The sequence below is a fragment of the Malaclemys terrapin genome, chromosome 10, assembly GCF_027887155.1.
Source record: "Malaclemys terrapin pileata isolate rMalTer1 chromosome 10, rMalTer1.hap1, whole genome shotgun sequence".
Lineage (NCBI taxonomy): Eukaryota > Metazoa > Chordata > Testudines > Emydidae > Malaclemys > Malaclemys terrapin.
In genome coordinates, this window is record NC_071514.1 from 33,111,910 (window position 1) to 33,126,011 (window position 14,102).

The following is a 14,102-nucleotide window of genomic DNA, read 5'->3' on the forward strand; positions in this document are numbered from 1 at the left end:
AATACCTCCCAGCTTTGTGTCATCCGCAAACTTTATCAGCCCACTCCTACAATCGGTTCCTAGGTCAGTAATAAATAGATTAAATAAAATGGGTCCCAAAACCGAACCTTGAGGAACTCCACTGGTGACCTCCCTCCAACCTGACAGTTCACCCTTCAATACGACCCGCTGCATTCTCCCCATTAACCAGTTCCTTATCCACCTCCGGATTTTCATATCGATCCCCATCTTTTCCAGTTTAACCAATAATTCCTCATGCGGTACAGTGTCAAACGCTTTACTGAAATCAAGGTATATTAGGTCCACCGCATTTCCCTTATCCAATAAGTCCGTTACTTTCTCGAAGAAGGAGATCAGATTGGTTTGGCATGATCTGCCCTTCGTAAAACCATGTTGTAATTTGTCGCAATTGCCATTGACCTCAAGGTCCCCAACTACTTTCTCCTTTAGAATTTTCTCCAGGACCTTGCACACTACAGATGTTAAACTAACAGTCCTGTAGTTACCTGGGTCACTTTTTTTCCCTTTCTTGAAAATAGGAACCACATTAGCTATTCTCCAGTCTAACGGAACCACCCCTGTGTTTACAGATTCATTAAAAATTATCGCTAAGGGGCCTGCTATTTCCCGTGCCAATTCCTTCAATATTCTCGGATGAAGACCATCCGGCCCGCCCGACTGAGTCCCATTAAGGTGTTCAAGTTTGGTTTCTACCTCGGATACGATAATCCCCCCTCCTGTATCCCCCTCTGTCACGCTGCTAATATTCCTAAGCCCTTCATTGGCCTCATTAAACACCGATGCAAAATATTCGTTAAGATATTGTGCCATGCCTAGATTATCCTTAATCTCCTCTCCAGCTATAATCATCAGCGGTCCCACTTCTTTCTTTGCTTTCTTCCTATTTATATGGCTGTAAAACCTCTTACTATTGCTTTTAATTCCCCTCTCAAGGTCCAACTCTACATGGCTTTTGGCCTTTTTCACTCTATCTCTACATGCTCTGACCTCACTAAGGTAAGTTTCCTTACTGATCCCTCCCCTCTTCCACTCTTTGTACGCTTTCTGTTTTTTCCCCAATCGCCCCTTTGAGACGGTCGCTCATCCAGCTCGGTCTAAATCTCTTGCTTACTAACCTTTTTCCCTTTTTAGGGATATAGGCCTCCGACAGCTCATGCAGCTTTAACTTAAAATAATCCCAGGCATCATCTGCCTTTAGGTCCATTAATACGTTTGCCCAATCCACTTCCCTTACCAGTCCCCTCTGCAAGTGAAAGTCAACACCAGAGCCAGAAGCTGCATTTCCTATCTTTGCTCCTGTTTTCTCTTCCCTGTTGTGCATGTCTGTCTTGTTTTGTCTTCTAAGAAATGGGATAAGATTTTAACAGCAACACTAGCACCAACCCATCTCTATCAACTTCTCTTTTCTCCAAAAGAACAGCTATTACTGTCTTGACTGTCAAAGGAGGAGGTTTTTCCTTCTAAAAACTCTCTCCAACAAAAGGGAGCAGCAGATGGTGCTAAAATGAAATCCTTATTTAATACTTTAGATTTCAAATGTTTTAACTAATTTCTTCTTTTCTGTATCCATAATAAAAGGTTAAAAGAATTTTTAAAGGTGTGTTTGCAATAGTATTGAGCAAGCTGAGATCTCTGTATACCAAGCTCTAAACCTTGTTTAAGACTCTTCAAAGTGGACAGTGACAGGATCTTGTTAACACCTTTGACTCTTTGGGCCCATATATTCCAGCTAAATACAACAGCACGCGCATTTAAGTATGTCTTTGAATCTATTTGGTTTTATCATTTAGGGTCTGCGTGGGTTGTCACTTTACCTCAAGAAACTACATCTATGGAAGCAATTTATTATGTTGACCTGACAAATGAAACTTGTTTTACAAGAGCAATAAGTGTAAATATCTTAATAAATATTCTTCAGTTTTTATTCAGCTTCATAGTAGTATCACTACTCTTCCCTTAGCTACAGATTTTGTTGTATTCTGTAACTTCTCCATAATCCATTAAGCTGTAAATTCAATAAGCCAAAAGCAAATATCAATATTTAGGTTCTAATGAATAACTAAGCAAAAGAAAGAAAAAATACACAGCATTTAACTGCAATGCCAGACGAGCTCCATGTATGCAAAGGTCAGCAGCTAGAACAATTCATTAGTTTACCAATGTTATACTTGCAAAGTACATGCAATTATTAACTAAAAACAGCTCATCTTTTTCTGAACTCGAGCCAAATTTTGGATTAAAGCTATACCTTCATGGAGATAAGAATCACTTTGACCTTTTTCTTTTTTTGTTTTTTGAGCTTCTTGAAGGGTCTGTTCTGTAGCACTTGACTGAGAAGAAGCGTCTCCAAGGTTATCCAGCAAAATTTTCATGAGGACAGTTAGGTCATCTTCACTGAGAGCAATCTGTAAATTGTAAAACACATCAACACATATTGAGAACTTGCCTCTTTATTAGTAGTACCATCACCACATCACCCAACCTAGACACTTCAGTCCAATTCATTCCATGTTAGTGAAGGTCTTTTCTTTCCAGCAATTCCTACCAACATTCTAATTAAGGGATGTTTCCTCTGTGAACAAGGTTGTAATTTGATTGAAAAACAACAATTTTGGCTGAAGAAGTCTAAAAATTCTAAGATGAAGAATATTTTTCCTTTTTCCAAGATGCCATTTGCTTCTTTTCGATTTAAACAAAAAGAACCTAGTTCATCACTTTCAAACGCTTGCTGGCCCCAAATAGTGTAATAATTATTTAATAAAAGAGTGAGTTAATTCCATATGGAACAGAAATGCTTTGCCAATGAAAAGAAAAGCAGGCAACATTAAGTCTGGGAAGTGTTAAATTAGGACCCAACACTTTTTATGACCAAGTAAATAAGTAATTCAACATTAAGGAATCATAATGCAAAATAGAATGTTAAGAATATATAATTATTAATACTATTTACAAGAAACAGCAATACACCTTTACAGGACAATTCTTAAAGTCTCTAGAAATGTATGCTGTTAATGCATTTAGGTCTTACAACATTTAAGTAACTACATTGGGCCTCCTTTTGTGCCATGTACCCCACTTTGTGCCATGCCACTGATGGATTCTGGCCATAGGACAGAACTCTCCAATCCCAGAAGGATCATACTAGTACAAGACGACTCCTGTGGTAGCCCTCGCCAAAAAGGCCTGATATATCAATTCCCTCCTCCTTACTGGTACAGGGGTTAGGGCAACCCCTACTCTGATTCCTGGCTAAAATTTGGGACTCTTGAGGCCATTAAAGTGGGACTCTTGCTACACTGTGAAAATGATGGGAAAAGAAAGTGAGAGGATAAAGCTGAGATCTGATGATTTCTATTTACAATAAAAACTGATAAAGACTTAACATTCACTCAAATAACTGTGCAATACAGGGCAGTCAAACTAAGCTGAGTTTCAGAGCCTGCAACTTAGCTTCTGGATTCTAGCAAAGGAGTTTTCTTTCTTTCTATGATAAAGCAGCCAGGTTTGGTCTGCTTGTGTTAAGTTGCTGCTTAATAAAGGGAAACTCATGCTGATGGATACTGCTGGCTATTAATCCACAAGACTATGATATTTGAGCTCTGCCAGGATCAGCTGATCCCAAATATAGACTTCATTTTATCATGCACCCAAATCATCTGACTACAACGAAGCCATACAACACCTGCCACTACAACCATATCAGATCACTGTCAGGCTGGAATTGTACATGACTGAGAGACAGCCAAGGAACACCGTGGTACCAAATAAAACAGTATTCTGTAAGCATCAAGAACCTAAAGTGCTGGGGCGGCTCTATGTATTTTGCCGCCCCAAGCACGGCAGTCAGGTGGCTTTTGGCGGAGCACCTGCAGGAGTTCCGGCTGGTAATGCAGATTCGGTGGCATGCCTGCGGGAGGTCCACTGGTCCCGCAGATTCGGCGTACCTGCCCCCGAAGCCGCGGGACCGGCAGACCTCTCGCAGCCATGCCACCGAAGGCTCTGTGACTGCCGCCCCCACAGCAACCGGCAGGCCACCCCCTGCGGCTTGCCGCCCCAGGCACGCGCTTGGTGCGCTGGTGCCTGGAGCCGCCCCTGCTAAAGTGCTACAAAACAAATTTACAAGATCTGCCTAATCATTACAGAAATCTCTTACTACTTAAAATGCAACAATTAGTTTGCCGTGGCGTTACCTGCATAGGTTTTAGGTCTCCTTTGATCCCAATTGCTGGAATATCGTGATACCAAGCTGCTGCTAAATTTCTCTGGACAGACAAAACCAGATTTACTGGCTGTAAAATTTCAACATCTGGTTGAGAAGCGGTGGGTATAATACTCCTGAAAACACATAGAAAAAGATTAAAAATAACATCTATTGAATCTCTGATGACATACAGTTCATCCCCTACTTCTCCATGAGTAGCTGGGAAATTAGAAGAGAATGGAGCAGGTGAAAACCTAGATTTCTGTACAGAAACCATGCTCAAAAACAAGAGCTTGGAGCTTTGCCCTTCAGCCTTTTTATTGGACTACAGCGATAAAGAGCATTCAAATCTCAACTCGGAATCATATCTTAATCATAGAATATCAGGGTTGGAAGGGACCTCAGGAGGTCCTCTAGTCCAACCCCCTGCTCAAAGCAAGACCAATCCCCAGACAGATTTTTGCCCCAGATCCCTAAATGGCCCCCTCAAGGATTGAACTCACAACCCTGGGTTTAGCATGCCAATGCTCAAACCACATGTTTTAGTTTATGCATTCATGAGAAAAGAATATAGTGGTTGCCACTAGCAAGTAAAGATTTCCACAGATATCACACAATCTCTGCAGTTGTGCACTTCTTTTCTATGTAAAGTATAGGTTAGTGTAGTATCACAGGTACCACTATGCAATAATTGTAGGCAAACATTAGCTTGTCAGCAAAAAACTACTGTGGCAAGGCCAACAATCGTATGTTCCTGGCCAGTATATGGAATACATTCATCTCTAGTACTCTACAGAACAAGACTGTTTTCCCAGAAATAATGTATTAATTTATTTCTACTTATTTTATATTTATGATGCACAAAATAAAAGTATATATAAAATTCTACAGAAGATATGAGCCTGTGTGTGAATATTTATCTGTATTCTGGTAGTGAAAGGTAGTGCCTTGATTATAAGTTTACAAATTAACCACAAGACCCTTTGTACTGTTCATGTGTCAATTCCAAAGAACCCAAGACAAGTATTTAAAAAAAAAAAAAAAAAAAAAAAAAAAAAAACACAACAACAACAACCAGTTTTGTCATTCCAGGAAACCTAGGAATCCTACTCCTATCCTCTAAAAACATTGTGTTAAATAGAACTAAAAAAAAAAAAATTTTTTTTTTAAAAGCAGATTTAACAATTAACATATTGAGCCTCTTCAATCAACCACTTTGCTTTCCCATTGCACAACTTCCCCCTCTCCCATGACATCCGTACAACCTGTTTAGGTATTACATTTTTTGAGGCACAGGCTTTATCTTCTTACTCTATGCAGAGCACTGTTGGCACTTGAACTGTTTTCCAACACCAATTATAAACATTCAGTATCAAGGGACACACAGTAGTTTATACCTTGATAGCTTCAAATGAGTTAGTTGCACATCCATGTTATCAATGACTGGAGGAACTGAAGATTTATCTGTGAAGTCCAATTTAAATTCATTCTGAACTCTGATCAAACCAAGATCTGCTACCAGAGCATTATGGGAGACTGAAGACTCAGGGATGACTACAACCGGAGCTTTTAAGTTGATATCCATTGAAAGGCGGAAACTCTTCTTAGCAAAATCTTTCATGCTGGAAGCAGCCATTTCTGCAGCCTGGACTGTAGCTGCACTCAGGGCTTCCTCTGCTGCTTGGAAATTGTTCAGGAAGTTCTGTTGGAAAACAGCATTATCTTGCGTAGCACAAAAATAAGTACTTTACATTAGGGTTCCCAAACCGTGGGCTGCGACACAGTCCTGGGTGGTCCGCCGGCGCAGTTATGGGTGGAGCTGGGGGCGGCATGGGATGGCGCTGCAACGCGGACAGCAGTGGCAGCTGACGAAGTGGCAGAGGGCAAGGTGGAGCCGCTGGGCAGAAGATGAGAAGAGGCCAGCCCTGAGAGGAAGCAGCTGGAGGGTTCGCAGCCATTCCCACTATGAGCTGCCACATCCTGCCACCCACGGGTGTCAAGGCCTCTGGAGTATTGGCCCCACGGCCCTCCCAGGGATTGGGGCTCAGCGGAGCTGCTGTTTCTCCCTGGACAACGCCATGATTGGAATCATTATAGGTAATGGCCAGGCCTGACTCAAGCACCTGCCTCTGCCCTGCACTGCCAGCCCCTGAGCCCTTCCCTTATTCCTAGGCAGAGGGTGCCTGTGAAGCATGCCAGGATACTGGGTGGGTGACTGGGGCAGAGCTGCCAGGTGACAAGCTCAAGGTAATCAATAGGCTGCTGAAGCAGAAGTTGTCAGTGGGGGCTGGCTGTGGCACCTGCCTAATCCATTTGCGCTCTCACTGGCCCTGGTCCCTGCTAAAATATAATCAAGTTGGAGTTCACAATTCTTAAGTCTATCTGCCTCACTTACACGATCATCTGCTAGCTAAGCAGGGTACTCATTGTTGAATTCAACCCTACTTGGAACGTGCATCTAAAGCAGGATGCACTATGTACATTTATGTCTAGTTGTACTTTTGGCTGATAAGATATCTACATCTGAAGGCAGCAACAGAGGGTCCTGTGGCACCTTTCAGACTAACAGAAGTATTGGGAGCATAAGCTTTCGTGGGTAAGAACCTCACTTCTTCAGATGCAAGACTGAAGAAGTGAGGTTCTTACCCACGAAAGCTTATGCTCCCAATACTTCTGTTAGTCTTAAAGGTGCCACAGGACCCTCTGTTGCTTTTTACAAATTCAGACTAACACGGCTACCCCTCTGATACTTTACATCTGAAGGGTTTACACTCACATTCAACTATTTGTACATGCCAAAACTAAGTCACCGTATCACTCTTGTTCTTCATCATTCCCCTTCGTATTTATCAACCTCTTGCTGAGTGGTGCAACTTCTAATCATCATGTCTTCAGGGTAAGGAACTTGGTCTTACATGTTTATGTTTCAGAGAGACAAGGTGAGTGAGGTAAAATCTTTTATTAGACCAACTTCTGCTGGTGAGAAAAGTTGGTCCAATAAAATATATTACCTCACCCAGCTCGTCTCTCTCATATCCTGGGACCACCACAGCTACAACAACATGGCATAAAACAGGTTTCTGCCTTGCATTTTTGGGCAGCATAGAAACTATTAACTGAAACTAAATGTACCAAATTATACATGCTAGTAACATCTTACCAGAAGTGACATGAAGAATTTATGGAGATAAACTATCTGAATGCAGCCCACTTTTAGACACATTTTACCATCCACCTTGGACATATCGGTGTAGTCTTCTCCTTCAGTAGCGTTTGGATAAAGGACCATTTCGAATCGAAACACTTCATCTCCCATTATGGAGACAGCCTGGAAGAATTGAATTGAGCAATTTTATTACATATACGTATTTAGTATCCTGATGTAACCTTTTGTTAATTCTGTCACAGACCAAGAATGTAAAACAAGTTGTCTAAAACAAATAGGATGTAACCACGAGTGTATTAACAAGCAATATATGTGACTTGGTGGTAATGGGGGACTTCAATCATCCAGACATCTATTGGGAAAATAATACAGCAGGGTAGAGATTATCCAACAAGTTTTTGGAATGCACTGGAGACAACTTTTTATTGCAGAAGGTGAAGAAAGCAACCAAGGGACAGGCTATTCTAGATTTGATTCTGACAAATAGGATGAATTGGTTGAGAATTTGAAGATGGAAGGTACTTTGGGTGAAAGTGATCATGAAATGATGAGTTCATAATTCTAAGGAATGGTAGGAAGGCAAACAGTAGAATTAAGACAATGGTCTTTAACAAAGCAGACTTTAGCCAACTCAGAGAATTGGTAGGTAAAATCTCGTGGAAAGGGATAAGTCTAAGGGATAAAACAGAGTTCAGGAGAGTTGGCAGTTCTTTAAAGAGACATTATTAAGGACACAAGCGCAAGCCATCCCAATGCTGAGGAAAGATGAGAAGTATGATAAGAGACTACCCTGGCTTAACCAGGAGATCTTTAATGACCTAATATTGAAAAAAAGTCATACAAGAAGTGGAAACCAGTTCAAATTATGAAGGATGAATATAAAAAAACCACCACAAGCATGTAGGGACAAAATGAGAAAGGCCAAGACACAAAATGAGAGGCAAACAGTAACAAGAAAACACTTGACCAATACATTAGAAACAAGAGAAAGACAGAGGACAGGATAGGCCCATTACTCTATGAGGAGGGAAAGACAGTAACAGAAACACAGCGTTAAATGCCTTTTGTGTTTCAGTTTTCACCAAAAAAATTAGCAGTGATCAGATGACTAATATGGTCAACATCAGTGTAAATGGGATAGGATCTGAGGCTCAAACTGGAAATGAACAAGTTAGGAATTACTTAGACAAATCGATATCTTCAAGTCAGCAGGGCCTGACAACGTACATCTTAAGAAAGATCTTGCTAAAGAGATCTCTGAGCCATTAGTGATTATCTTTGAGTACTGGCGGACAGTAGCTATCAATGGTTCATAGTCAAGCTGGAAAGGCATATCAAGGGGGGTCCGTAAATATCTGTCCTGAGTTTGGTTCTATTCAATATCTTCATAAATATTTGGAAAATGGCAGAGTTTGAGGACAACACCAAGCTAGGAGGGACAGAACAGAATTACAATTGAAAATGATCTTAAACTAAAGAAATGGTCTGAACTAAATAGGATGCAATTCAATAAGGACAAATGCATAGTACTATGCTTAGGAAGGAATAATCAACTGCACAAATACAAAATGAAAAATGACTGCCTAGGAAGAAGAACTGCAAAAAATTATATGGGGGTTATAGTGGATCACAAAGTAAATATGAGTCAACAATTAAATACTGTCACAAAAAAAAGCAAATATTCTGAGACACGAGAAGGGATTCTTCCACTCTACTCAGTGCTGATAAGGCATCAGCTGAAACATTGTGTCCAGTTCTTGGCACCACAGTTAGGAAAGATGTGGACAAACTGGAGAAACAGAGGAGAGCAACAAAAGTGATCTAAGGTCTAGAAAACATGACCTTGAGGAGCAACTTGATAAAGAGTCTTCAAGTACATAAAAGGTTGTTATAAAGAGGAAAATACATTATTCTCCTTAGCCACTGAGGATAGGACAAGTATTAATGGGCTTAATTTACAGCAAGGGAGATTTAGTTTAAACATCAGGTAAAGTTTCCTAACTGAAAGGGTAGTTAAGCACTGAAACAAATGACATGGGGGTGAAGGGGCATGGAATCTCTATCACTGGAGGTTTTAAGAACAGGTTAGACAAACACCTGTCAGGATGGTCTACATGACCTACCGAGGTTCCTTTCAGTCCTACATTTCTATGATTCTATGTTTAATACAGCATAGCTAGATACACAAGTTTGAGTGAATCCACTCAATTCTATTATCTCATTTAGCTATTTCTGTCTTACTGGAGATTTTAGTCATTTTGCCAAAGGCGATATCAGAACACTAACCTAAGCAAATAATGAAATATTCAAAAGAAAATATTTTATTTCCCTGGTATATATGTAGTTTTTAACTCCTTAGTTTTTTAATTTGACAATTTTTGAAGCAACACGTTTTTATTGAGATATGTATGTGGAAGACAATGTATTAAGCAATTGATTGTGCTCTGTTTAGTCAATGTATATTTTTTTAAAAATCATAATTTCTATAATCTTGTCTCATTGCACAAGTCACCTTTTTATGAATGGTCTTTGGATCAACATTTGTGATTATGATGTCCTCAAGTCTGGAAAAAACCTTTATCTTTTTAGTTTTCATAGAAACAGAAGCATCCATTCCTGATGAAAAAAAATCCAATTTTAGTTCATAGTAACAACAGGTATAAAACACAGTAAGGGATTCTGATACAATAGGACCTTCACATAAGTACATTAATAAAGACACATTCTTTCTTGAATTTTAGCAAAAATGGTACAAGCTGTTCAACCTTAGGAGTTTCTGATCTAACAATTTGCTTTATGCCCTCTACCACATAGTCTTAGATTAGTGATGAAGAGACAAGACCATTTCTAACTTTCTCTGAAAATACAGGGTTGAGTACCAGTTACTAACACTGATGAGTGCCTAACTCTCAGAGAATTTCAAGTCCACAGTATTTCTAGTGAGTTAACAACTCAAGTTTTTTTAATTCACCCCATTAAAAACTAAGCACTTTGCCAAATACATTTTCCTCCATCACACATGTATCTTGGCTATTAAAAATCTCAGATTAATGCTCAGTTGCTCTTTCATCTCCTGTTAAAAATTTAAATAAATGCTACTGAAATATTAATGTACAACTTCTACAGTAGCGTTTTAAAAACTTAGGGGGAAAAGCAATGATGCATCTCTTTAAACTCTACTAGTCAAAATACTTAACTGATAACTTACCTTGTATTTTAATATCTGCAATGTTACATTTCTGATCACAGACAAAAATGTTGAATGCATTCAGCTTTGCAGTAAGTTTCAAGTCATATACATCTTCATGGGCTGCATCACTAAATACTATATAGCAGAAATAACCATGGTCAGAAGAGGGCACATTCATCCCAGTAATATAACAGATGCAAATCATCTTGTAGTAATTAAGGTTTATATATATATATATATATACACACTGTTCAAAAGTTATCTATTGCAACACCTTGGAAATTTTAACTCTATTTGATCAAAGCTATGGCAAAATTTGATTACATTGTGTAGAAGACTAATCATTGTTCTGGGACAAAAACAGCAGCCAAATGAAATACAGGCATAGCAATCACTTCAAAACAGAATATGGTTACATTTTCCATATTTGACACTTCCTCTGAGAATAGTATAATTCCAAACACAGTTTGTAGTTCATTCTTTACATTCAGGAAAGAAAACTAGACTTCACAATGTGGTGAGAAATCACTGTCTATCCTGGACAGGAAGGGAAGCCTTCAGGTGTAGGAAGAAAAGCAGCTCCTATGCCACAGACCAAGACCAATTAGGACAATCAGCCAATTTCAAGCTCAAGCCTATCAGGCTTAAAAATAACCCTAAAAAAACCCAAACTAGCCAATCCTTAAATAGCTTCTAACAAAACGCTCTTTACTGTTCACTAGTGCTTGCTGATACGAACATAACACAAATAGAAAATGTGGTTTAGGATTCCTCTTATAAACTGTGGTTCCATATAGTCTGGAAGTTGGTAAATACATGGTGAAATTTCAAAAAATGCAAGCATTCATATGGAATTGTCATATTAGGCAGCAAGAGGAGGTTGTGGCACATACACTTATGAAGCACCACACTTCAGGTATGTTTCACTACTGTAATGTGTAGTGAGTTTTGATGAGTCATAGTTCAGTGAAGACATCTGACAACGATGCCTCATCCTCTGCAGCTCCAATAAGTTTTACAGGAAGTTAGTCTGCCCTTTTCAACTTATAATGCTGTCTCCTTCCGTGAGATGTTAAAGCTACCAACAAGTTCTTGCTACAATGTTTGAAAAATGCAATGAAGGGGTATACATACTATGGCAGCAACCTTGTCATCTTTTACTAGAATCACCCTAGTTTTTCACAACCATTGTTAATATTCAATTAGGATACTACTTTATCTACCTATAAGGAATAGTAAAGAAATGCATTTGTCAAGTGACCAGTTTTAATTCATTCAGGTGATTAAAGTTATCCAAGAGGCTAATGGGGAAGAAGTGGAAGTGTGCAATGATCATACCTAATCTCACTAATTCATACTAATGAAATAGCTCAACCATTGATAAAGCCAACTTTGTTTATTTTAGACTTTTGGTGGATGTGAATGTCAGGCAAATTAACCAGTCAAGATAACGGTCTATAAAAATTAATTCACTATCTGGGAAAATACCTAATGCTAGTAGTATTTGTACAACAAGAAAGTGTTTAGCAATTACCAAAAAGAAGAGTCAATATCCTTAGAAACTCATCTTATGTGATTTTTGTTCAAACAGATATTTAGCATTGTGAGTTACTATTGTCTTTTTCCATGTACAACTGGGTGTGTGACTAATGTGTTGCCAGATGAACTGCTCTGTGTTGCTTGCAAACAATGCTGATTGACAGCAGTTGGCATGCTACTGAATCACAAATAAAAGACATGGAATTTCCAATATCACAATACCTGCTTTGAGAACAGCGCTTTTTTGTTCCTCTCTTTGAGGTTTTGGGTCAAATCCCTTATCAGAGCTGGTAAGACCACCTGATGGAACACTATATGTGACAAAGTTCATGATGGAAAGTAAGGCTTCTGTGTGGAGTACTAGATCCAAAGATGAAAAGGACACCTAACATGATATATGAGAGAGAGAGAGAAAGAAATGGTAATATTAACTAAAACACATCATACTGGTACGTTATGTGTTTGTATGACTAATTCAAAATTATCACCACTGAAATGTAGAAAAAATTACTTACTCGCTACTCATGTAATCCTACATTTTTGACCAACATAGCATTGCATAGCAATAGAGAAGAAAGGCGCCAGAATTCTGTCACATGAAAGCTTAGAATGATACAAGACGATCCTACAAGGACATTATACCACATTCTGTGCTATTTGATGTGAATCTGCATTTTTAACTAGCGCTACTTAGGTGAATATAATATACAGTATTAATATTAGTTTATACTGCTTAATCCTTCTCCATGTCACAGCTCAGGATCAGAAAGCACTGCATGTTTAACTAGGGCTCTGAAAAAGCCAACCAAGGACACACAGCTGTTTCTGTCTAGAGCCCCTACTACATCTAGGTGAAGTTCTAGGATAATAAAAGGCTTCAAACAATGCATCCACAACAGAGGGTGAGCTATAGTGGCTGTCACTAAAATCTATACCATTAAAATATGACAGAATGTAAGTTAGCATGGTATTGCCTTGTATTGTAGTAACTTTTGGCAAATATTTATATTATTAACAACCATGGTCCCTCTGGCCTTCCCCCATCATCTCTGAAGTGCATACCGTATATACTTTATCATAAGCTGGTTCATTTATAAGCCGACCCCCCCTCCTCCAAGATGGATACGTAAAAATGGAAAATTTTTATAACCCGTTCATAAGCCGACCCTGTAATTCAGGAGTCAACAAACTTTGGCTCCCGGGCCATCAGGATAAGCCGCTGGTGGGCCGAGATGGTTTGTTTACCTCAAGCGTCCACAGGCACGGAGGTAAACCTAAGTAAACAAAGTGTCCCAGCATGCCAGCTGCTTACCCTGACGGGCCGGGACAGCAACTGGTGGGGAAATTTTTTGGCAGGGGAGAAGCTGGGAGTCAGGGGAGTAACCCCTGTGACCACCCCCCACATGACCCCTAGCCCGGGACACCCCCACTCTCCCTTCCCACCTTATCTGGGGAGGGCCGGGGAGGATCTCTCTGACCTGGCTGGAGCCGATCCAGCAGGCTGGGCAGTGCAGCCACAGCCTGCTCTGGCGGGCCAGACCGGGCGGCACGGCCGCAGCATGTTCCAGTGGGCTGGGCCGGGTGGCACAGCCGCAGCCTGGTCTGGGGGGCGGGGCCAAGCGGCACAGCTGCAGCCTGCCAGCCCCGGAACTGCAGCTGATTCGGAGGCTGGGGGGGAGAGCAGCGTGGTCAGAAGCGGAGAGACTCTGGCCCCTCCTCTTCCCTTCTGTCTCTGCTGACTGTGCTGCCTCTCCTTTCTCCCTCTGTTGGGGGGAGGGGCTGTGTCCCACCTCTCCCTCTCTATACCCGTTCATAAGCCGACCCCCTTCTCTGTTGCTTCCCTTTTTTACTAAAAAAATTCGGCTTATGAACAAGAATATATGGTATTTCATCACTTAATGAGGTTCAAAAGGGGAGTTGCCCCTGCAAATAAGCAAGTAGTCTTCTATACTACATCTGCACTGGAGCTGCTCGCTATCGTCCAT

The 14,102-nt window shown here is 40.2% G+C and overlaps 1 protein-coding gene across 2 annotated transcripts in view; it reads right to left on the reverse strand.

Moving 5' to 3' along the window:
- VPS13C (vacuolar protein sorting 13 homolog C) overlaps nucleotides 1-14,102 on the reverse strand; it is a 209,898-nt gene that overhangs the window by 95,230 nt on the left and 100,566 nt on the right. For both annotated transcript variants that reach the window (XM_054042704.1, XM_054042705.1), the window contains exons 40-46: nucleotides 12,340-12,502; nucleotides 10,597-10,713; nucleotides 9,901-10,004; nucleotides 7,383-7,550; nucleotides 5,620-5,924; nucleotides 4,212-4,356; nucleotides 2,270-2,426 (exon numbers count right to left, since the gene is read on the reverse strand). In XM_054042704.1, the coding sequence (XP_053898679.1) occupies nucleotides 2,270-2,426; nucleotides 4,212-4,356; nucleotides 5,620-5,924; nucleotides 7,383-7,550; nucleotides 9,901-10,004; nucleotides 10,597-10,713; nucleotides 12,340-12,502 (1,159 nt within the window). The remainder of the gene's footprint in view (nucleotides 1-2,269; nucleotides 2,427-4,211; nucleotides 4,357-5,619; nucleotides 5,925-7,382; nucleotides 7,551-9,900; nucleotides 10,005-10,596; nucleotides 10,714-12,339; nucleotides 12,503-14,102) is intronic.